Consider the following 25,112-nt stretch of genomic DNA (forward strand, 5'->3'; position numbering starts at 1 on the left):
CCAGCCTTGTGTGTATATATATACATATCGTAGTTTTAACACGTTTACGAATTTTAACACTTTCGGTTGAATTTTATTGCTGCTGAACGAACTCACACAATCTAATTAATAACAATAGTTTTTAGTTAGATACTGTGTTTGCGGTGCAACATATGGTTTTGCTTGAGTCTATATATACAGCATAGTTTCTGTATGAGGGGACATGCGATTTATTAATTAGTGTCGTTTTAATCCAGTTGTCTCTAATTGCACTATTTGTTGAGAAATATTACACAGACTGCTTATACCTTATTCACTGACATAATAAAAGTACAGTGGTACATTGGATTGCGAGTAACTTGGTCTGCGAGTGTTTCGCAAGACGAGCAAAAATTTTTAATAAATTTTAACTTGATGAACGAGCGAGGTCTTGCAATACGAGTACTGTATTACCTATACGCTTTGTCTGCCGAGCGTCACGTGATCACACGCCGCTCGGGATTGTGGGTAATCGTCTCGCTTGCGCGGTCTCAGTCGGCATACCTCATTCGTATAGTCAACATTCGTGCTAGCGTTGTGACCACGTGTGTGTGCGTAAAGCATTTTTTTATTTTTTATTTCCAAATGTAGTGACTGTTCTTTATTAACTGTACTACGACAATGACCCCAATGAAGAAAAGGGTTGAAAGAAGTGGCATCCATAGTGTTGTGAGGCACGGAGAGGCTGCGAGTCCGGACGCAAAGGCAGCTGTGGCGTTCGTTGTCGAGTTTCAGAAGCTCATGGTTTCCGAGTGTTACCTGCCGCAGCAAGTTTTTAATTGCGATGAGACAGATAGCAGTGATTCCGTTAGTGACAATGAAAGTCGTCCTACCCAAACAATTAATTGTATTTACTGTAATATGGAATTGTAATGTAATTAATAAATTCGATTACTTTATGTATTTTGTATTAATCATTTTTATATGAATATTTTTGAGTTTTGGAAAGAATCAGCTGAGTTTCTATTATTTCTTATGGGGAAATTCGCTTTGATGTACGAGAGCTTTGGATTACGAGCACGTTTCCGGAACGAATTATGCTCGCAAACCAAGGTACCACTGTACTTGTTTTTCTTGCCTCTGCAATATAGGGGCTATTGGGGGAGGGCGTGTTGTTTATTGCGGTAGCAAGTTACTCTCGCCCTGCTCTGACGTGTTTCAGCTTTTTTCATTTGCGAGGTATATGCGAAACGTTTTAATTTCTTTTTTCCAAAAGTAAAATCAGGGGTGAGAGTTATATTCGAGTAAGTACGGTATTTCAATTATGGATAAGTACATTGGTACCTTCTTTAAACGGAAAAATATCTCGGATGACAGTGCTAATACAAAAGGGTTTGTAATGACAGTTTGTGTGTAGTTTCGGAAGAGAAAGAGGTCTGTAACGAATCCACAGAAACAGAATTCCCATCAGCTGCAATGCGATAATACGCTGAACGAAAGGAAAGATTTGCTGACTTGCTGGACACTCGACCAGTGGATCGCATTCAAAGGTAAATACAATTGGTTAGTTTGTAGGATTATGCTCGCAAACGAAAAATGTAGGAACATTTTTCTGTTTTGTGACTTTTCTCCCTTTACCGTAATTAGGCCTACATTATTGTTTCAACAACTGTTTACAGCTTTGAATGTGTATATAAAGTCAATATCAACTGTAGCCTGATTACGAACGCGTGATGAAAGGGACGGGGAGGTTTGGAGCTTCCCCGGATAGTATTCAAAAGGTAAATACAATTGGTTATTTTGTATAGTGCCCCGAAACTTATTAGTTTAGAATTTAACCACTGGGAAAGGGTTTGTGTCCACCTCAAAACTCTGAAACAGAATTTGGAAACATTTTCCGGATAACTTTTTATAAGAAATTTCTGTGATTTCACGATCCATTTCAGGCTTGCAGTCACGAGAACGAACTTTCGTTATCGAAAAAAGAGCAGCTAATTGAGCTTTCAAGTGACACTGTGCTTAAAATGCAATTCCGTGATCGTGGTTTGGCTCGATTCTTGAAGTAGCATTCAGTGAGAAGTGAGTTTCCCGAATTATTTGAAGAAGTCGAAAATCGTCGTGCAGTTTTCTACAACGTATCTTTCTGAAAAAGGAATTTCATCGCTCCTTCAAATAAAAACAAAATACAGATTCGTCTTAGTGTGTGTGCCGATCTTCGACTAAAGTTGACCAATATTGAGCCAGATATCCAGCAACTCTGCAAGGTCGAGAAGCTCATCCAACTCATTAAAAGTAAATAGTAACATAATTACATCATTTTATTTATTTGTTTAATAAAAATTAAAACTTTGTTTTACTTTTTATCCATATATCCGGCCTGGTTGGCCGACTCTCCAGCCAAAAGGCTGCGAGTTCGAATTCCCGCCGTGGACATGGATGTTTGTGATGGTCTGTGAAAATACTAGTGGTAGTGGTCGGCAGTAGACAGCGGTGGTGTAGATCAGTGATGGCGAACCTGACACGCGTGTCAGCACCGACACACTTGAGGGTTTCTGGTGACACACCTTGGATGTTGAAAAATATTGGTATTCTGATGAAAAAACTAATTTCAGTTTATTAAATTAATTGTATAATATGAATTCATAGATTGTATATCAATGTCCTATTAAATAAATAGCCTAATATGATATGTATAAGTCACCATCTATGATTAAGTAGTTACATTTATAATGCACGTATGCAAGTGGCACATCAACAACGTCAATATTTAAAAAAAGATGTTTGACACACCTGGATAAAAAAAAGTTCGCCATCACTGGTGTAGATGATGGTTGTGGTTGGTGAAGACGGACAGATGTAGAGTAGGTGCCCTTCCTCGATATGTCTTTGGACTACCTGGAGATGTTATGTAATAATAATATCGACAAGCTTTATATGTTCATTGTGCATCACATAGTTTGAATTTGGCACTTGGAAATGCTATATCTGTGACAAATAAGAAATTGCATTGGCATAATTGAAAAGGTACACAATTTCTTCAATATTCCTAAAAGACAGGACGTCCTTGTTGTTTATAATATTATAATATTAATATCTTTAAGATTTATAATATCTTTATTTAGCTTGCAAAAAATATTTGCGTGCACCTTACCATTGTCTAAAATAATGCAAAAATCTGACAGTGACCTCTTAATTGCCCTAAATTTTGTTGATGATGTTGTGGCTCAATTAAATACCGTTCGTGAAACACCAGATTCTTCATTTAAAGATATTTACGATGAAGCATGTATAAAAGCCAATAATTTTAATATTGACATTAAAAAGGCAAGGACTTCATCAAAACAAACATTAAGGTCCAAATGTTCCAGCCGATTCTGTAGAAGAGTATTTCAGGAGAACTATTTCATTCCATTTATTGACCAAATATTGACTCAACTTCATGAACGTTTCACTCGGCACCGCAACATTTTGAAATATTTTTTTTTTCTCTTCTACCAAATAGAAAAGATGCTCGAACAGCAAGTGCAATAGAAGATTTTCGTCAATTGTGTAAATTTTATGCCGTTGATTTGCCTTATACAAATCCAGCAATTTTGAACGCCGAATTCAAGCTGTGGTATAAGAAATTTGAAAAACCGTTTGCAATAACTCCATGCAAAAATGCCGTTGATGCAGTTTCAAAGTGTGACAGAATGATATATCCTAACATCTATAACTTATTAAAAATATTTGCAACGCTTCCGGTAACAACACGCTTCAGTGAAAGGTCATTTTCTAACTTACGCCTTTTAAAAACCTATTTAAGATCTACCATGACACAATCACGATTGAACGGACTGGCTTTGCTATATATATATACACACACGTAACCACGACTGAAATAATTCAAGAGCTTTGTAAAAAGAAAAGAAAACTGGATTTTATTCTTGAAATAAATTTTTATAATCACCTAATGAATTTTATTGAATGAATGAAGTTGAACGGATAAAAATATTTTTAATGCAAATTCATTGTATTAAAAATATTTTTATCCGTTCAACCCCCCCCCCCCCCACTCCCCCAAGATCAAATCCTGGGTGCGCCATTGAAGGCATTACCTGCACTCCACGCGTGAGGACAGGAGACGAAGATTTTCCTCGATCACATCACGCACTACTTGTTAGCTTGTAAACTGCTTGTTACTGTGAATAACTTTTTTTTGAAAAATAACCTTTTTCCATTAAAGAGAGAGAGAGAGAGAGAAAGAAAGAAGAGTGGTATTTTACATTTTTGCAAATCTGGCTTAATAGAAGACAGTTGGATTTTCATATGTTTCGGTTGAAGTATATGAAGAAATTACACACGAATATGAAGTTTGAAGGAGGAGTATTTCAGTCTTGATCTAGCAGAGACCTTCCAAGTATCTCGGGAAGTTCCACGGACCCGAAGATCACCCTTTGAGAAACGCTCCCTACGTGATTACATTTGTACTCAGAAAGCCACAAATGGTCTGATTAATTAGCGTCTTGTACAGTGGAACTATCACTTTATCCTCACTTGTATCTTTAGCACATAAACGCATGACAACACTTGACGTTGAAATGTTTTCCTCGTTGATCTTCACAAACCGCCGCAGATATTCAATTTCTAAAATTGAATATCTTATCGCAAACCTTTATTAACATAAATTAAACAACTCGTGAACATAACGGTCCGACCCCCCCCCCCCCTTCCACGGCTGGATCATGTCAACTAACCCTGTATTCAGGTTGCCAACCGATCATCTACACTGGTTTCCTGAGTGTCTCTTGCTCTGTACTTTCCACTTCTCTTTCCTTCAATGAAGACGCTTGCACCAACTAGCCACGTCCCGCTGTGAAAGCGCATAATCTCACTCCCGCCAAATGCAGTCATTGCGGTAAGTTGCATTATCACTGTGTAATTGATAAAATCACTGTGGACTGATACAGTAAAAAAGTGCCTTAGATGACAGAAATATAAGATCTGATAATGTTGGAGTCTTGACAGAACAGATTGATTTGGAGGAAAATTGTAGATAGGAAGTTAGTAATGATGTAAATTTTTCATGTAGTACTATCATATCCTGTACACCCCCTTGAGGATACACGGCAGGAATTTGATGATGATGAAGTCTTGCAACTCCAACACTTTGCTGCCTGCATCTTAAGGAACTCTTTACTCTAGCGTTGATCTCATCTTCCCGAATATTTCCCAGCACCTCACATCAGTCTCCCAAGTGCTTCCTTCATCTTCCACTTGCAAAAGAATCCCCCTTTTATCTTCTTCAAAATAGTGTTCGTTATATTTTATTCTTGACAGTATGTCATCTTGTGTCAAACTGGCCTCACTGACAGGCATCTGGGGATCAACTAGCTGAACCAGCATGGCCACAAACTCCTCACCTTTCATTTCTTACTCTCCCTCGAACAGGCGCTTAATATGTTTTTTTTTTTACTATGTTCAAGTTACGTCACAACAAGTTCACCATCGCATTGTAAACCTTTAGTAGCGTTGGTGGACTAAAGATTTGTTTTTATATAATACGGAAACTTGTTCTAGAACCTAAACACGGAACTTTTCTAGCCTCCGGCATGCTTGCTCTCCATTTCCATCCCAGAATTCTTCACTTTCAGGCCAACACCTTTGATTTTGCTGCTCCCACTGATACAATCACCGAGATCCAATTTTTCATCCACCGCAATTCATCTCGCATTTTTGCCGATAGCCTTCCCCCCAGAACGCTGCTGCTTAATGTTAATTTCCGTGTCCTCTATTCGCTTCTTCATCTCGGTATCAGCTTACGCAGCTTCACGTTGCCCTCTGTTAGAAGCAGACCAAGTTCAGAAAACAACTCCCCCACCCTCAAATTTATCTCGATGCACCCAGATGACAGCATGACTGACCCCGAGAATCAGATGATACTCGAGGTCAGTTTTCTCATGCATCGTAGATGACGTATCATGCTTAATCATTGCCCTTCTCCTCAGCTCTCTGCTATCATCCAACAGTACACCAATTCTTTTCATCTCTAATCGAATCCCATGCTGCCTCATTCAAACCTCCTCGTATTTGTTCTACTCAACACAGTCAATTCATCTACACTTTCCCTCCTTCCTCTCTACAGCATCGGTCACTGCTTATTATCCCTCCTCTTAAACACGAAGGTGTGCCTGCCATCTTAACTGCTTCTACATTCTTCACAAATGGGCCCCCACTGTCCTATCTTTCAACCTTCTGCTAATGCGCAGCCACACTCTTCTCTAACTGCCCTGTTCCTGCAGCTGCCTTAATTCTGATTCAGCCTCGCCAGCTCACTGTTGATGTCCTTTTCTATGTAGAACTCTTAATTAATTTCCATATCTTCCAGACTGACTTCACTACTGTTTCATTATAAACCGAATCAAAAATTAGATGATTGACTCAAATCGAATGGAATGACGATTAGAACCTATGGACAAGCAGGTGCTGAAGCCTTTTCCCTCATCCCCAATCCTCCAAATTATTGTTTTCTGATTTCCTCAACCATCGTACTTAACCCAGAGGATGAGGGCAATGCTGAGAATTATTTTTAGTGCAACTGCCAGAAGATGCATATAAACTACAATTCATTTCTCAGAGAAATTACTTATACTTTGAGTGTTTATTTTCGTTACGTAGCAGATATTTTAGTAGTTGGAATTTCGCATTTCATTTTAGGATATTTACCAAGTAGCGAATTTATTGAGTACATTTAAATTGCCAATCGTAGTACTCGGGAATGATCGATAGTCGCGCGCAGGTAGTCGAGTACTATGATTGGCAGTTCCAATATCCATCAACGTGTCGTAAACGCTGCTAACTAATTTGTCGATTGTACGTTTACTACAAAAGCGAGAACGTTTCAAATTCAACATACACGTGGTTTTTAAGACTCACCTTCCGACCCAGTCGCAGCTGTCTGACGAATAGCTACGGCCACACACTTTTCCCAGGTGGTAAGTAACGATCAAAAGAATTGTCCAAAATACAGCGTAGCTCGAGCAGACGTGGGATGCTGGAGTTGTCAGGGCACACATGGAGGAAGTTACACCATCGCATTCAATACGACACTTTCCAAAGAACCGTACGCTGCATCTTACGGTAGCAAGTGTCGCATATCTCGGCTTAGCTCCGATTTATAAAACAGACCGTCTGGACGGAAGCCTCCACTTATTTCCTGTATTCCAAGCACGTCCTAGAGAAATGTTGAGCAATTAGCGGTGGACGACGTAAACAGAATATTAGAAAACCCAGGATTAAAACCACTACGCCTTAATGCGATAAACCATCCCGCCAAACGCCAACTACCACATGTCATTTGATTGCTAAGATACTCCCGACGTCACTACGCCTGTGTAATATGGGAGAAGAGTGCTGCCCTCTGTTGAATTTATTGAACATTGCCAGAGGAGAGAATAGGTTTCGATTTCAGAATAAACGAGAATCCTACTCCTTCGGAAGAGGGTGCTGAGTAGTAATACTGTATGCATATCTAATATGTTGTTGCGTAATATAATCAAGAATTGTATCAGAGAAATCTTCAAAATTTTCAGGTCAGAAAAGATTTACATCTAAATAACCTTTTTAACAAGATTCAGAAGACTGGTAAATTCTTAAGACTTTAATCAAAACCTGTTAATAATTTCTATTATAAATTCAGAATATTCTCTCAGATATTATGCCATTAAAGATTAAAATGTCCAGATGAATTTATTTTATGATGCTCTGTTTTTTAAAGGAATAATTTGAGATGTCAATAGGGGGGAGATTAAGATCTATGACACAGTGCAATATCCTACATGGATTTAAATAATAACGTTTAATTAAAGAAAAGCTACTGAACTATGATTTCACGATAGCCATGAATGTATCCGTGAAGTGGAATAAGAAAAGCAGTACTAGTGGCTGTTTTGAATAATGATAAAGTGATTACTAAGCAAGAGGTGCTTGTTCATAATTATAGAAAATTTATGCACTTCAGGTGGTCGATACATTTTATCATATCTTAGGCTGCACCCACTTGACAAAGTCGGTCTTTAACAAGTGATGCAACTGTGTGTGTGTGTGTGAGAGAGAGAAAGTTGAGAGAGAACCATGTAGGATATTGCACTGTGTCATAGATCTTAATCTCCCCCTATTGGCATCTCAAATTATTCCTTTAAAAAACAGAGCATCATAAAATAAATTCATCTGGACATTTTGTTGTGCTACTTGAGCCTACCCTCAGCCTCTCAAAGAAAGAGAGGCATTAAAAAAAAAATCGGCTAAACATCTAGAATCTGCCGTCCTGATAATGTGATGTAGGCACTTTCTTGCAAACCGGCCACATTACCAATTTGAAAGCATATTTCAATTTTTATGTGAATCCCACTAACAAGAGGTGGTAACCCTCTAACATCCATACCATGGATAAGCTCAGGGCTTCGTGGGTGTGCAGTCCCACGAGATCCCATGCTTGGCACAGAAAATAAATAACACTCATGAATTCCATTGTATTAAATTGAATTCTGTTGTATTAACAACGGAATCAATATGTTAAAATTGCCCGCCTGGTTAGTTGTATCTCCTTTTCAACTAACAGTCTGAGGGTTCAAATCCTGTCATTGGCATGAAGGTTCATGATTATCCTCTCCATGAGAAGTGAATTTCATTATCCAGTGTGAAGCCACCTTCACGCTTATTGGAGGTCTGCAGTGGATTGAAAAGTTCTCCGTTTGGTCTCTAGAGCAGACTTTCCAGTATATGTTTAAAAAAAACTTATCTCACCCAAGGTACAAAAGTACCATGCGTATGGATACGAATGGTGGCTACGGTCATGACACAACGAAGACTATCTCCTTCGTTATGTCAAATCTGTGTCGCTAGTTGCTTATCTATACTATTGTTTTATCATTACTATTATTACGTAACACCTCCAGGGAGTCCAAAGACTCATCGAGGGAGGGGACCTACTCTACAATTCTGTCTCCACAAATCCACCACCTGCAACTATCTTCATCATCTACACCAACGCCATCTACCGCTGACCACCACCAGAGTATTTTCATAGACAATTGCAAACATTCATGCCCACAGCAGGATTCAAACCTGCAAAAGGTTACGGGTTCGAATTAAGACTTAACATTTAAGTCTGGTAGAGTTCCAAGGGAGTGGAAAGAGGACAAAATTTTAGAATCTCCACTGCATAATTATGGGTGATTATGAAGAGCTCAGGAGACAGCTTGAAAGAAAGAATAATTATGGAAGGATGACACTGATTGGAGAAAATGGTATAAAGACAGCTGATGCAGAATGTGTGGTGGAGATAGTTAATGAGCAGTTCATAAAGATCTTAAAATCTTGTGAATGTGACTTCATTGAGGGATTGAGAGCAGTTGATGATGGGGGAGGAGAGACTGACTGTAGGTGAGCAAGAGGTGTTTGGGGAGTTGAGTAAACTAGATGTTAATAAAGCTGTGGGACTTGATAATATATCACCACGTATTCTGAAAGAATGTGCCAGGGAGTTGACACCTGCCTTGACATATTTTTTTAATGAGTCTTGCACTCGGTCAAGTTCCTAAGGAGTGGAAGGTGGGCAAGATTGTGCCACTTCATAAAGGAGGTGATTGAACTCGGGCATCAAACTATAGGCCTATCTGTGTGTCAGGTGTTGTGGTTAAGTTGTTGGAGAAGCTTGTGAGAACTAGGATCTAGAGTTGGGTTGATAACAATGATATTATCTTTGGTGGACAGTATGGATTTGCTAAAGGGAAGTCATGTTTTAGTAATCTACTTACTTATTACAATAAAGTGACTGCTTCCTTGGACAGAGGAAAAGGATACACAGTAATATACTTGGATTTTGCAAAGGCTTTTGATAGAGTACCTCATGATAGGTTGACAGTTAAACTAGAGCAGATTGGGTTGGATATTAGATTGGTGCATTGGACTGGAGACTGGCTATTTGATAGGTATCAACAAGTTGTGTATGGGGGAGCGATATCCAGGAAAAGGAAAGTCACTAGTGGAGTGCCTCAGGGGTCTGTTTTAGGTTCATCAGTTGTTTGCAGATGATGCAAAGTTGGGAAGAACTATGAAGTGTAGTGAAGATGTGGCCTTACAGGAAGACTTGAATAGATTGAGTGATTGGGCATGGAAAATGGGGATGTGAGTTCAATGTTGCAAAATGTAAGGTTTTAAAATTTGGAAAACAAAGATGGGATGCAGAATTTATGCTTGGTGAGAATATATTGTTGGAGGTAGAGGAAATGAGAGATCTGGGGGTGATAGTGGATAAGGATCTAAAATTTAGGGGACACATTGCCAAAATTGTGAAGACAACACAAAGGCTTCTGGGAATGATGCGGAGGACACTGACGTGTAGAAGTAGGGAGATTCTTGTTCTGTTGTATAAGGCTTTGATTAGGCCACACATGGACTATTGTGCCCAAATTTGGTCACCGTGTTTTCAGAAGGATGAAGTGATGTTGGAAAGGGTCCAAAGGAAAGTGACTAAAGTAGTTTCTGACCTCTGGAATGTCGAGTAAGGAAAGATTGAGAGGATGTAATTTGCAGTGTCTGGTGGACTGGAGGAAGAGGGGGAGATATGATAGAGACCTACATGTTGGTAAGGGATTGTTATAGGATTAATGCTAGAGAAGTTTTACCGAGAATAGTGAGAGATCAGGGGAGAACCAGAGGTCATCCCTGGAAACTGTATAAAGAGGGATGTGAGTAGGGGAGTGAGAGGCAGGTTTTTTTCGTGCAGAGTTGTGAATGATTGGAATGCTTTGCCTGAGAATGGAATGTGGTGTCTGCAAGTTTGAATGTGTTTAAAACACGTTATGATGAGCTCTGTGTGTGTGTGATAAAAGGACCTCCCAGATGAGTCTTTGACTCCATGAGGTCTTGGGTTTGGTAAGAATAATAATGGAGATTCTAAAACTCAATAGCAAATTATGGACCAAGCAGTATCTCAGACATGGTGATAAAAGTATTGGAAAAATTTGGTCAAAAACAGAATTGAAGAATGGGTAGATAAAAATATGATACTGTATGAGGGTCAATATGGCTTTGTGAAGGGTAGCTCATGCCTTAGTAATTTACTAACTTTTTATAATAGAATAACAGCTGAGTTGGATAAAGGAAATGGCTACACAATGATTTTGCAAAGACTTTTGACAGAATACCACAGGGAACACTTACGCAAATTATAACAAATGGAGATGGATATGACACTGGTTAAGTGGATAAGAGGGTGGCTGCTGGACAGATATCAAAAAGTGGTATGTGGAGGGGCAAAATCAAGCCAAAAATAGGTGACTAGTGGTGTGCTGCAAAGTGCAGCGCTGGGACCATTGCTCTTTAATATATACATAAATGATATAGGAAATAACTGGAAAGAAAATATTCAGTTGTTTGCTGATGATGAGAAAACAGAGTAATAATTAAGGCAATGTTGAGAGCTTGAAGGGCTATTTAAATTGGCTGACATTATGGGCAAAATACAATGGATGTCAGCTTAATGTGGAGAAATGTAAATTATGCATTTTAAGATAAATAAATTACATGCTGTGTACTACATTGATGACACTGTACTCCAGGAAACAAATGAAACTAGAGATTTAGCAATGGGGGTAGACAGAATTAGTTCACAGGGCATATTGCTGAGGTTGCTAAAGTAGCTCATTATAAGATTACTTGGCTATTGAAGAACACACTAACAAGTAGGGATAAGGAAGTTTTTCCACTTTAAAGGACCTTGATACATCCACTGGATTACTGTGCTCAGGTCTGGTCTCCTGGGGATGAGGAAGCGGTGGAGAAGATTCAGAAGTGAGCCACCATCTTAGTTGCTCGTCTCTGAATCTTCTGTATGGTCTGTGGAATGTTTCTTATGAGGATAGATTGAATTGAAGGTGTGTGGATTGCAGAAGTTGAATAAGAGAAAAAGTGGGGATATGAAAGAAACATTGAGGCAGGAGAAAAATTGATGCAGGAGAAATGTTTCAACACTTGGTTTTTGGGGGGGGGAAGACAAAGAGGTTATTACTGAAAGTATCTATGTGGTTAGTAGGTGTGAGGACTAGATTTTCTGCTTGGAGAGTTGTGAATGAGTGGAATGGGTTGTCAGTCAGTTTTGAGTGCTTCATCTGTTAATGGGTTCAAGGAGAGGTATGATAGATTGTGTGGATAGGTTGGGTCTCCCGCTTTGAGTCTTGACTCAGAGTGCCATGCCCTGTGGAAAGGGTACAAGAAGAGTTACAAAGATATCTCAATTATGGGATTTAGATTATGAAGACAGATTTAGAGTATGTTGATTGCAGACTCCGGTTAACAGGAGAAAGAGGAGTGATATGATAGAGGTCTATAAACTTTTGAATGGGTCTTATAGGATATCAACTGATGAAATTTTATGTTATATGGAAGGTGGGAAGAGAACATGGGAGTATCCATGGAAATTAAATTTATTTGCAGTCAAGAAAGGGGTAATAGCTAGGTTTTTCTCCCAGAGAGCAGCGAGTAAGTGGAATAATTTGCCTTTAGGGATGGTGAGTGCATCCAGTGTGAATGAATTTAAGGAAAGGTATGATAGCTGGTTTGGATTATTTATAGCCTCCCTCAATGAGTCCTTGACTCCCTGGAGGCCTCAGATAATAATAATATTGTATTTGTCAAGAATTTATCATCACACTAGTTTTTTGTTTTCAGTTCATGATTATATGAACTGAAAACAAAGTAGCTAAATATTTAAATTTTGAGCACATAATACTTAGCCCTAAGCCGTTCTCATTTCGAATCTAGTTACCGAATAGAGAAACTTATTCTGTTTCTTCAACCAGTTCCAGACTTAGTTGATCTCTGTCACAGGAAAGAGGTTTTTTTCATAAACTCAAGAAAATCGACCACAAAAGCCACACTATTTCAGAATAACATACTGTGTTAAGGACCACGAGATAGCGGCACTTGTCTACCTCTCTTCTCTGGGTGCTGTTTATAATTAGTGATAGTCTTGGGGGTCACTGTCTCTGATTGGCTACCAGTGGAGGTTGCACTTTCCCCTCAGCCTCCAAAAGTTAGGACTAAAATGGCTTCGCCTACTCCTTATGGGAAATAAAATGCATCAGCGGAGTTATTTTATTGGACATAATATTACTCGTTTTTCGGCAGTCAGTTAAGTAAAACTTCAATTTTACAAGTTGTGACAAAAGATTTAATATATTTTTTCACCTATAAACTTTTAATTCTATTCAAAATTTGATATGAATATTCATATTGATAGAATGTGAGAACTTTTTTTTGAGTCCACAAAATTACTTTTTTGTGTGTGCTTTTTTCCCAAGAAATCTGGGGTCCATATTCGTATCTTGCACAGGACGTTTCAAAATATAGAGGCAATCCTGGATAGGCTAGAGCAGTGGTTCCCAACCTTTTTCCACTTGTGTACCCCGTTTTAACCAATTTCTATAAATTGTAGCCCTTGTTTTTAAAGTAGCAGTGATTCAAACTTAACATTTATTGTTCCATAACTAACGTTTTCATTTTGTTCTTTACTTATTTTTCTGCCATTACTGATCATTTTCGTGTACCCCAGAACGGCCCAGCATGTACCCCCAGGTGTACGCATACCACCGGTTGGGAACTGATGGGCTAGAGGTTAGATAATCTGGCGAAATCCTGCTTTAGAACTTTTTTTCCATCCACGTCAAATCTCAACAGGCAGGATAGTGGTCTCGCACCAGGTACTGAACATCACCTAAAGACATTCACAAACATCCATGCCCACGGTGGGATATTTGTGAATGTTTACTCAGCCAACCAAGTTGGCACTTCCTTGACTGAAAACATGTTTAAAACTAACTTTAATATTAAAATTCATTATTTAATGTATCCATGTTTATTCCAGTATTTATTATTATTGTACAGGAATCTCCATGGAGTCTGAAGACTCACTGTAGGAAACAGAAATTATCCATACAATCTATCATACCTCTCCTTGAACCCATTCCACTCATTCACAACTCTCCAAGCAAAAAATCTAGTCCCTCAGACCCCTACTAACCACATCTTTATTCAACTTCCAGGAATGATACCCTTGTTCTGGCCCTGATAGCCAAGTGGTGAAACATTTCCCCTGCCTAGCCCTAGAAAATCCTTTAAGCAACATAAATGTTTCTATCGTATTCTTTTTCTCCTATCAACCAACTTCTGCATCCACACACCCCTCAATCTATCCTCATTGGGAGCATTCCGCAGAACGCTCACCATGTTGGTCACTTGCCTCTGAATCTTCTCCACTGCTTCATCTGCGAGAGACCCAGGGAACCAGACTTGAGCACAGTATTCCAGATGTTGGTGTATCAAAGCCTTATGAAGAGGAATAACAACTTCCTTATCTCTACTTGTTAATGTGTTCTTCAATAGCGAAGTAATCTTGTTAGCTATCTTAGATATATATCCTCTCGACTTTAACTCTCTGTCTACCACCTCCTCCTAAATCTCTAGTTTCATCTATTTCTGAGTACAGTTCCATCAGTGTGGTACAAAGCTTTGTATCAAGGAAAGGTATGATAGATATTGTGTTAAACGTTTGTCTCCCACAGTGAGCCTTAGGACTGCATGGAGGTGAACGTGCAATAATAACAATAACTACTAGTTTATTCATGGTGAGCACTGGATAGCTACCCTAGTTGTGTTGATTGAAGTAAGCTGAAATCGATGTGATGCTTTAAGAGAGAATAGTGTTATTATGTTGCTCTTAAAAAAAAGATGGATAGCATGCTTTGGTTTCATCTTCTTTGAGATGGAGATTGCTTCATATACAGGGTGGCCATAAATTAACTTTCCTTCTTTGGAGGTATCTATAGCCAAAACTAATACACGGAATGAGACCACATTTTATATTGAGACTTTCGAAGGCATGGGGAGATGAATTCTGTGAAAACAAGATTTAGTATGAAAAGTCGCCAATAGGGGAAATTTTGGCGCTTGCAGAGCTGAAAGCAGTCAAATATTTGCAGTAAACGCAGGTAAAAAGGATTATGCAAATTTTACTGCGTGTACGTGACAGCAGCGCCACCAATTTCATGTAAAAAGGGATTGGGAACATTCTGGCAGTTATTCGAATGACTGATGAATTGTGCTCAACATGCATCCTACCTTGCCTCAGCGTGCTTTACTTGTTAAGTTGTTTTACCATAAACAGTGCAATGCCGTAGCTGCCCTTCGGGAATTTAGAAGGCTTCGTAACTTGCATACAGGTCCTATGTCAGCTGTAGCACTGAGCACTATGAATAAGAAGTTTGAAGAAACTGGATCACTAGGAGTTAGACCTGGCAGGGGACGGAAAGCAGTGCAAGAAGAGACAGTAACAGACGTTGCTACTGCAGTGTTCGACGACACAGGGACCACTACTGGTCCAAGGGCTCGTGTCATAGCTTGCAAACTTGATATGGCTTATAGTACAGTCTGGAAAAATCTTATGGAAAATGCTTTATCCGTATAAGTTCAGTCGTGTGCAAGCACTAACTACCGCAGATTATGATAAGCGCATGACCTTCGTGCTAACGTTTCTTGCCCGAATGGAGGTCGACAATGACTGGCCTTGGAGAATATTGTGGGATGATGAGGCTCAGTTTTATCTGAATGGGTCGGTCAACACCCACAACTGCAGAATTTGGGCATCTGAACATCCCCAAGCGATCCAGCAAGTATCACTGCACTCTCCAAAAGTAACTGTGTGGTGTGGCTTCACTGCTGATTTCATAATAGGACCATACTTTTTTGAGCGTATTACTCCTACTGGTCTTGTAACCTGCTCCATTACTGGAGATATTTATCGACGAATGCTGTAAAATTTGTCATTCCTGCATTGCGGCAAAGACGATGTTTGGACTTCATAATTTTTATGCAGGATGGAGCACAACAACACATTGAATGTTCAGTACAGTGCCTTTTATATCAGCATTTCAATAATGAGAAGGTTATCAGTCAGTTCTTTCCGACGGCATGGCCACCTCGATCCCTGGACATCACTCCATGTGACTTTTGGCTATGGGAGTATTTGAAATCCGTTGTGTATGTTGGTGGCGTTCCCAACTTGCATGTCTCGAAAGAGAACATAAAACAGGCTGTTATGAACATCCAATCCTGCTCCTTAAGCTCAGCTGTAGAGCATGTTGCACACAGGATGCAATTTGTTGTACACAAGAAAGGTTAGCACATTGAAAATCGTGTATGTGGTCCTGGGGACCTGATTCTGAAGAATAAAACATTATTTCCTGTGAGTTCAATTGCTACATTAATTTCTGTCTCTCTCGCAAGTTGTTGTTTTAGTTTAATTATTTTTATTCTTATTATCATTGTAACGCGCCACATATCCAGCTGGAATGAGTGATGCGGCTGTTGCTTACACCGTCGAAATGTTATATTCCATTTTATCTGCCTTTAATGTAATTATCTGCTTGTTTTCAGCTCCACCAGAGCCAACATTTCTCCTATCGACGACTTTTGGTACTAAATCTGTTTTTTTTTTTCAGAAATCATCTCCCCATGCCTTCAAAAGTCTCAATATAAAATTTGGTCTCATTCTGTTTATTGGTTTTAGCTACAGATGCCTCCAAAGAGGGAAAGTTATTTTATGGCCACCCTGTAGATATAAAATGTTTATTATGCATGATGTATGGAGTTAGGCCTTTTAATTTGTTTAAATGATTTGATATCTGATAATTATGTAAGTTAATGGGTTTCACAGTGAAGAAGTGTTTTTCTTTGTACATTTATTGTGCATAATATATGGTGTAATTTCATTGTAGATGAATCTACAAGTAATGAATCTTTACTCCATCAGAACATGACAAACAGTGAGACACATGGTTGGGGTCATTAGCCATCACTAAATAGTCATACATAAGATGACTGAGTTATGTGGACCCTAACAAGAAGAACTTCATCTGTTCTATTTCTTCATTGACTAGGCTTCCAATGTTTATTTTGGGCAAGTTATCTGTCAGTGCTTCCTGCCATGATGCCTGCCATTGATAAATCACCTTAGATCTTATAAACTGTCTGTATACAGAACTAACAAACAGTATATGGGCTGACAGTAGTGGCATCTGCCCCTATGCAGTTGAGAATCCAGCACATCCAAATATGAAAATTAATGATCTTCATTTTATATAACAGTTGTAGAATCACACAAAACGCTGCATGTGGGTTATACAAAGGAGAGGAGATAGCCTGTAAAGAACTCAATGAATGAGTCATATATATTTTTGGTAGCAGTTTTCTTTTATGTGCACAAGTGCAAGCTGAATGGCATGAAACTCTGCTGTATAATTACTCATTAAGTAAAATTTGTTTGGATTTAATATCAGGAAACACAGTAGCACAACCAACAGAGGTCTCATATCTTGAATTATCAGTACAGAGATGGATAAGAATTCAAAGAAAGCTGCTTTATGTTCATTGAAAAAATGTAGGTAGATGGTGGCCCAGGTGAATGCAAAAAACATTATCATTAAAACCATTCTACAGAGGTACTGACTGTTGTGTTATAATGCAAGTAAATTTATATATTGTCTGTTATCAGACTTCATAAAAATGACTTAACTGTTTTAAGTAATTTTCTGTTACAAGATATAATAATTGTTCTTATTTTGGTAACCTCCATAGCATTAACAGACTCATCGTGGGAGACCCACTCAACCAGCAACATGTCTATCATAATGAACTTTGAATTTTTTTTACACTCCCTGCATTCACAATGCACTCCAGCAATGCATTCCACTCACCAACTCCTCTCCATATAAAAAAAATCTACTCATCACACCCTACTTCGCACATCTTTATATAACTTCCAGTGATGGCCTCTTTTTATAATATCTTCTATATTAATCTGGTAGAATCTCTTAACTAACTTGAAGATCTTTATCATAATCTCCCCGTTTCTTCCTATCCACCAAACTGTAATCCACATTCCCTCCAATGCTCTTCATAACCAACACTCCAGAGTCCCAATATCGCTTTGGTCATTCATCTTTTGCACCTCAATAATGTTTCCACATCATAATGAAAAATATGCAACCAAATCTGAACAAAATAGTCCATGTATGGTTGGACTAATGCCTTACATAGAGACACTACCTGTCAATGTACTTTTTATCATAACAGTAATACAAGGTACAGTCTCTGCAACACTTGCAATGTGCACTTAGCACTTTAGTTACCTGTCTACCATTATCCCAAGATCTTGAATTTCATCCACTTCCTGAAGTACAGCCCCATCAATACAGTACGCAGTTTATATCTCTGTACCCCAAAGTACCACTTTGGGGTACATCTTGCATTTATTAATATTAAAATTAAACCTCGCTCATCTGCCCATGATAATGGTCGTTAAATCTTTGTAGAGAATTAACATCAGCAATACTCCTGATAATTCTTAGCTAACTTTGCATCATCAGTAAACATTTGAAGATCCCCAGTCAGTCCACACAAAATATCATTAAGAAATAAGTTAAACAGTACAGGCCCAAGAACAGAACTCCTGAGGCAAGCCACTGGTCACCTTCTTTTTCTGAGCCTGCTCCATAATACACAATTTACTTTTATCTTTCAGGAAGCCAATCTTCAATCTATCTAACCAGTCTGTTATCTAATATCATCTTATGCAGCTTATACACCAATCTGTCATGTGGCAGTCTATCATACACCTTTGCCAAGTCCAATAAAATCACTATATAGGAATCTCCCTAATCCAACATGTTCGTCACCTATGTGTCATCCATTCCCACAGCCTTATTAACATCTAACCCAAGCAACACTTTATACACCTCTAATTCTTTCACCTTTAATTCTCCTAATCTTTGCCTCCTTTTTACATGTTGCACAGCATCATTTACACCAGTATGATATATACTGCCGAAGTGCTCATTAAGTAATTCCACTATATCATTTGCTATGGTCAATCTGCTACCATAACGATCAACCAGTGTCAACCTGCTATAATTATTTTTCCTCTTGCTTTCCACATAACAGAAAAATTCCCTTGGATTGGCTTAATTATTATTACATAAGACCCTCCAGGGAGTCCAAGGACTATTCTCCTACTACGACAATGTTACCATCAATGTCATATACGCTCATCATCACCACCACCAACAGTATTTTTGTCTGTAAATTGCATGTGTTCTGACTGGTTTGTCTGTGCATGGGATGAGAAACCTGAGTTTTCAGGATTGTTAACTGATGTTAACAGTGAGTTAACTGATTCTATACAGAAGTAGCAAGGTTTTTTCAGGAGAAAAAACCTTGCTACTTCTGTATAGAATCAGTTAACTCACTTTCAATTGAAAAAGCCCATATAAGAATTCCCCTTGGCACGATAAGAATAGAACTTGGGTCTTTTCCAGTTAACATACCACCCGCTTCAAATATATCTTTATTGCCAATGGATGGAAGTAAGAATATTTTCAAAATAACAGATCTTGTAGAGAATGTCTAAACCAATGAAAAGAGAAAAATTTCTGTAAAATATTAATGTTTATATCATTATTAAGTTAATCACTGCTAGTACTATTAAAAATATAGCTACAGAATGTCTTTTGCTATTAGCTTTATTTAATGCAGCTTATAGTAATAGTGGCTTGCACTAATAATTTGTTTTTAAGGAGAAATTAAAATAATTATTTTATCAAAAGTGCACTTAGTGTCAAAATTGTTTTCAGTATAGATATCATTGCACATTGGATGAGACAAGAAATGAAATGGATGCGGAATGAAATTAAGAAAATTCGGGTAAAAACTATTAAAATAAATAATGATGGCATGAAAGATTTAACGAAAGATGAGCGCGTGGTGTTGCATGGCGGCTCCATTATTAAAGGTGTGCTGGAGGATGAAATGCACAAGGTATGTTTTCCAGGCGCTAAAATGAGTAGATTGATTGAGGAATTGGATATGAGAAAGGAGCGAGTAAAAGAGTTAATAGTATTAATAGGTACAAATGATTTGAGAGAGAACAAAGAGTGTGTCAGAATGGATATCAGGAGGCTGCTTAGAAGGATAGTGTGACAGGAAGGGTAGTTAGCGTGTTGCCTAGATATGACTGTGGTGAAATGAGGCGGAAAGCAAAGATTATGAATGATATGCTGGTTGAAATGTGTGAGGAGGTGGGAGTACAGTTTGTTAATGTGTGGAATGAGTTTGAGGGACGAAGTGAGCTGTATGAGAGCGATGGACTGCATTTGAGTGGTTATGGTGTGAGTCGCTTGGAGAGATTGCTGCTGGAAGGTAGAGAAGTGAATAGAGATAATGAATCAGATCGAGTGGGAAGTGATGTGGAAGAGCGGGAGAGTAAGATAGGAGAGATTGAAGAGGTGGTTATGAATGGAGAAGTGAGTGGTATGAGTATAGAAAATGAGAGAATGGGTGTGCATGGGAGGCTCAGGGTGGACAGGGGTACACAGCATGAGAAAGGTGGATGCTCCAAGAGAAGGTGAGCATGTGTAGGCAGGAAAGGAATGGGATGACCAGGGATCAAGAGGAAACAGTTGGAATTGAAAAGGGTTTTAAAATGAAGAAGCAGAAAGGGAAATGGCCCCAGTTGAGCATGGAGAGATCACATCGAGCGAGTGGTATCAGTGGAACTAGCTGTAGATCCAGAAATTAGCTGTTGTGTTTGTATACAAATGCTAGAAGTATAAGAAACGAGGCAGATGAAATGGTGGTACTAATTGCGTCTGTTCACCCAAAAATTGTCGGAATAAGTGAGACATGGTTGGAAGAGGATGACATCCTGACAGGAATAGAGATGAAAGGGAATGATGTGTTTTGTGAGAACAGAAGGGGTAAAAAGGGAGGGGGAGTGCTATTGATGATAGACAAAGAGTTATGTCCATGTAAAGTAGAGATGCGAGAGGGAAATAGTGCCAGTGGTTTTGAGGCAGTATGGTGTGAGATAGAGGTGAATGGAATCAAATACTTGGTGGGATGTTGTTATAGACCAGGTAATGTGGATGGTGGTGATAATGAAATGTACAATCAAATTAGCCAAGTAAATAAGAAAAGGGTGATCATTATGGGTGATTTTAATTATGGCAATTTAGACTTGAATGATGAGATAGCAACTGGTCAAAGTAAAGAAAATGAGTTTCTTGAGTTTTTGAGGGATAACTACCTCAGACAGTATGTAACAAAGGGCACACGAGAATTGAGGGTCTTGGATTTGGTCATCTCATCAGAGGATGTAATTATAAATGAGGTTCTAAATCATCCACCAGTTGGTGAGAGTGACCATGAGATGATTACCTGGGTGGTTGCCAGCAGTGCGAGGACCTCTGTGAGAAAAGAGTATATGTGGAACTATAAGAGGGGGGGGGGGCGATTATGAAGAACTCAGGAGACAGCTAGGGGGTATAGCGTGGAATGAGGAGTTAGCTGGAAAAGAGATCAATGCAGCTTGGGGGATTTTCAAAAACGGTTTAGTAGATGCAATGTCTAAATGTATTCCAAGGGTGAGAAGCTAAAATAAGGTGGTTGTGAGATGGATGAATAAAGAGATTAAGCATGCGATACAGAGAAAAAGGGCATTGTGGAGGCAGCATGAGAGAAGTGGAAATAGCCAATTCCATGAGGTCTAAGAAGACCAAGCAAGGAGGATGATTTGGTTGGTGAGGGTAGCTAAAGAGAGGTATGAACAGCAGTTGGCTAATGAAGCCAAAAAGAATCCTAAGGAATTCTTTCGATATGTAGCCAGCAAAAGAAAGAATAATTATGGAAGGATGACATTGATTGGAGAAAATGGCATAAAGACAGCTGATGCAGAATGTGTGGTGGAGATACTTAATGAACAGTTCATAAAAATCTTTCAATCTTGTGAATGTGACTTCATGGAGAGATTGAGAGCAGTTGATGATGGGAAGGAGAGACTGACTGTAGGTGAGCAAGAGGTGTTTGGGGAGTTGAGTAAACTAGATGTTAATAAGGCTGTGAGACTTGATAATATATCACCACGCATTCTGAAAGAATGTGCCAGGGAGCTGACACCTGCCTTGACATATTTTTTTAATGAGTCTTGCACTCGGTCAAGTTCCTAAGGAGTGGAAGGAGGGCAAGATAGTGCCATTTCATAAAGGAGGTGATCAAACTATAGGCCTATCTGTGTTGTGGGGAGTTGTGGTTAAGTTGTTGGAGAAGCTTGTGAGAACTAGGATCCAGAGTTGGGTTGATAACAATGGTATTATCTTTGATGGACAGCATGGATTTGCTAAAGGGAAGTCATGTTTTAGTAATCTACTTACTTATTACGATAAAGTGACTGCTTCCTTGGACAGAGGAAAAGGATACACAGTAATATACTTGGATTTCGCAAAGGCTTTTGATAGAGTACCTCGTGATATGTTGACAGTCAAACTAGAGCAGATGGGGTTAGATATTAGATTGGTGCATTGGATTGGAGACTGGCTATCTGATAGGTATCAAGTTGTGTATGGGGGAGCGATATCCAGGAAAAGGAAAGTCACTAGTGGAGTGCCTCAGGGGTCTGTTATAGGTCCATTACTGTTTAACTTGTATATTAATGATATAGGTGAAGATTTGGATGGAGATATTCAGTTGTTTGCAGATGATTCAAAGTTGGGATGAACCATGAAGTGTAGTGAAGATGTGGCCTTACAGGAAGACTTGAATAGACTGAGTGATTGGGCATGGAAATGGGGATGTGAATTCAATGTTGCAAAATGTAAGGTTTTAAAATTTTGAAAACAAAGATGGGATGCAGAATTTATGCTTGGTGAGAATATATTGTTGGAAGTAGAGGAAATAAGAGATATGGGGGTGATAGTAGATACGGATCTAAAATTTAGGGGACACATCGCCAAAATTGTGAAGACAACACAAAGGCTTCTGGGAATGATGCGGAGGACACTGACGTGTAGAAGTAGGGAGATTCTTGTTCTGTTGTATAAGGCTTTGATTAGGCCACACATGGACTATTGTGCCCAGATTTGGTCACCGGGTTTTCAGAAGGATGAAGTGATGTTGGAAAGGGTCCAAAGGAAAGTGACTAAGGTAGTTTCTGACCTCTGGAATGTCGAGTAAGGAAAGATTGAGAAGATGTAATTTGCAGAGTCTGGTGGACAGGAGGAAGAGGGGAAATATGATAGAGACCTACAAGTTGGTAAGGGGTTGTTATGGGATCAATGCTGGAGAAGTTTTACAGATAATAGTGAGAGATCAGGGGAGAACCAGAGGTCATCCCTGGAAACTGTATAAAGAGGGTGTGAGTAGGGAGTGAGAGGCAGGTTTTTTTTGTGCAGAGTTGTGAATGATTGGAATGCCTTGCCTGAAAATGTGGTGTCTGCAAAGAGTTTGAATGTGTTTAAAACATGGTATGATGAGCTGTGTGTGTGATAAAAGGACCTCCGAGATGAGTCTTTGACTCCATGAGGTCTTGGGGGTGGTAATAATAATATTAAGGATATTTTCAATTATGTACCATTTATCCAAAATGAAGACTCTTGAATGACAAAAACTATGTACATGTTTTTTTTTTTTTTTTTAAGTTTAGTTAGAGTGAAGCCGTTGACATTTGAATAAATGGGAAATACACTGGAAAGTAAGCAGATGAATTAATATTTTGCAAAGTTTTTAAATTAATGTTCTGCAAGTTCAAACAAATACATATGCAGTTTATTTTTTTCACTAAGTGCAAAAGAACTAAGGAGAGATATCAGACATTAACAAACAAGTTATTGGATTACTTTAGATGTTTTAAGACTGTTTGCCCAAATGTGAATAATGGCATATACTCACTGCAGTTATGATCTAGAGTATTCTAAAATGCGGTTGCAGGAAATACTCTCATTCAAACTACAGCTGACTGAAGCAGATGATCTTTATTTTAGTGCATTTAACTGTATGTTCAACTTTAATCTCATAATTGAGTTGAATGTGTTTGTGTTGAGAATTTAGTTCCTATGTTTGTAAAGGGATATCTCTGCAGTTTTGCCAGTCTGATCATGATATAATCCTGGCACCACACTAGTTGGAGGAAAGTGGTCTTTAAGGGTGGGAAAATTGTTGGCCTGTAGTTACTTATAGGGACCATAGGACTAATTTGTTGTAATGGATAGTTAGCTATAGTGAATTTTCTTTAGAACGGTATTGTGCCATTCAGAATTTGGTTGGGAGTTTTTGGTAGTTTGCTATAAGGTAATTATAAAGATTCAAGATTTTTTTCTCTGTTGCAGCTTAAGAAATGGAGATACCCATCATTATCTCAGTGTCTTTGTTATTATTATCATCATGTACAAGATAGGTTCCAAAAATTTCTGGCCTCACACATAAAATTTGTGCCAATTTTAAAATGCTGTGCATGACAGATAGCACCATCTATGGGGAGGTTAGTGTACCAATTTCAACTCTTTACCTGAGTCATTCAGTTGGAGGCACTCATTTGACTAACGGGGGGCATGCTTAGTCACTGTAATGTTAAAAATTTGAGTACTGCGTTGTGATAGTTCTTCACCAAAGAAGGGCTTTCTTGAAGTGATGACTGAGGAAAAGGCTTTCTTGTTGAGGAGGAACTGCTCAGTGACAAACGGCTGAAGCTCAAAAGAAATCTCAGTAAGTTGGGTCTTTCTATAACAACTGCTTTTCTTGCATTATTTATGAGAAGCTTCACATGAAGGTCAGTGCAAGGTAGGTGCCCCAACCTCCTCTCTTCAGTTCAGAAGGAGCATCATGTGACCTCTTCCTGCAAGATTTTAGAGCTTTGTCAAGGGAATCAGAGGGAAGTGCTAGAATCCATGGTCCTTTATTGTGATCCTGTTTCCAAAAGGGAATTCATGGAGTGATGCAAAGCACTGCTGAGAAAAGCCAAGGTCACTCAGTTCACCAAGAAGATCATGGCAACAATCTTTTGGGATTGCCATGGAATTCTCTTGATTGACTTCAAGGAAACAAACACCACCATGAATGCAGAATATTATATTATGCTTCACTCCTGCACAAACTGCATGATGCCTTAAAGGAAAAGAGACGAGGAATTCTGAGTCATGCTTCACGACAATGCTCCAGTCCATATGGATATTGTTGCAAAGGCTGCAGTGAAGGATTATGACTTCCAGGAGATTGAACAACCACCCTACAGC

The 25,112-nt window shown here is 38.8% G+C and overlaps 1 protein-coding gene and 1 long non-coding RNA gene across 2 annotated transcripts in view; one reads left to right on the plus strand and one right to left on the minus strand.

Moving 5' to 3' along the window:
* LOC150102849 (meteorin-like protein) overlaps positions 1–7,013 on the minus strand; it is a 45,438-nt gene extending 38,425 nt beyond the window's left edge. Inside the window, exon 1 of the mRNA XM_090397342.1 lies at positions 6,874–7,013. Coding sequence (XP_090253468.1) covers positions 6,874–7,013 — 140 coding nt within the window. The remainder of the gene's footprint in view (positions 1–6,873) is intronic.
* The window catches only part of LOC150102848 (uncharacterized), a 219,378-nt gene that overhangs the window by 104,002 nt on the left and 90,264 nt on the right, over positions 1–25,112 (plus strand). The window lies entirely within an intron of this gene.

The sequence above is a fragment of the Typopeltis vanoorti genome, chromosome 9 (assembly GCF_054136105.1).
Source record: "Typopeltis vanoorti isolate ZY-2024b chromosome 9, IOZ_Tvanoo_1.0, whole genome shotgun sequence".
NCBI classification, from domain to species: Eukaryota; Metazoa; Arthropoda; class Arachnida; order Uropygi; family Thelyphonidae; genus Typopeltis; species Typopeltis vanoorti.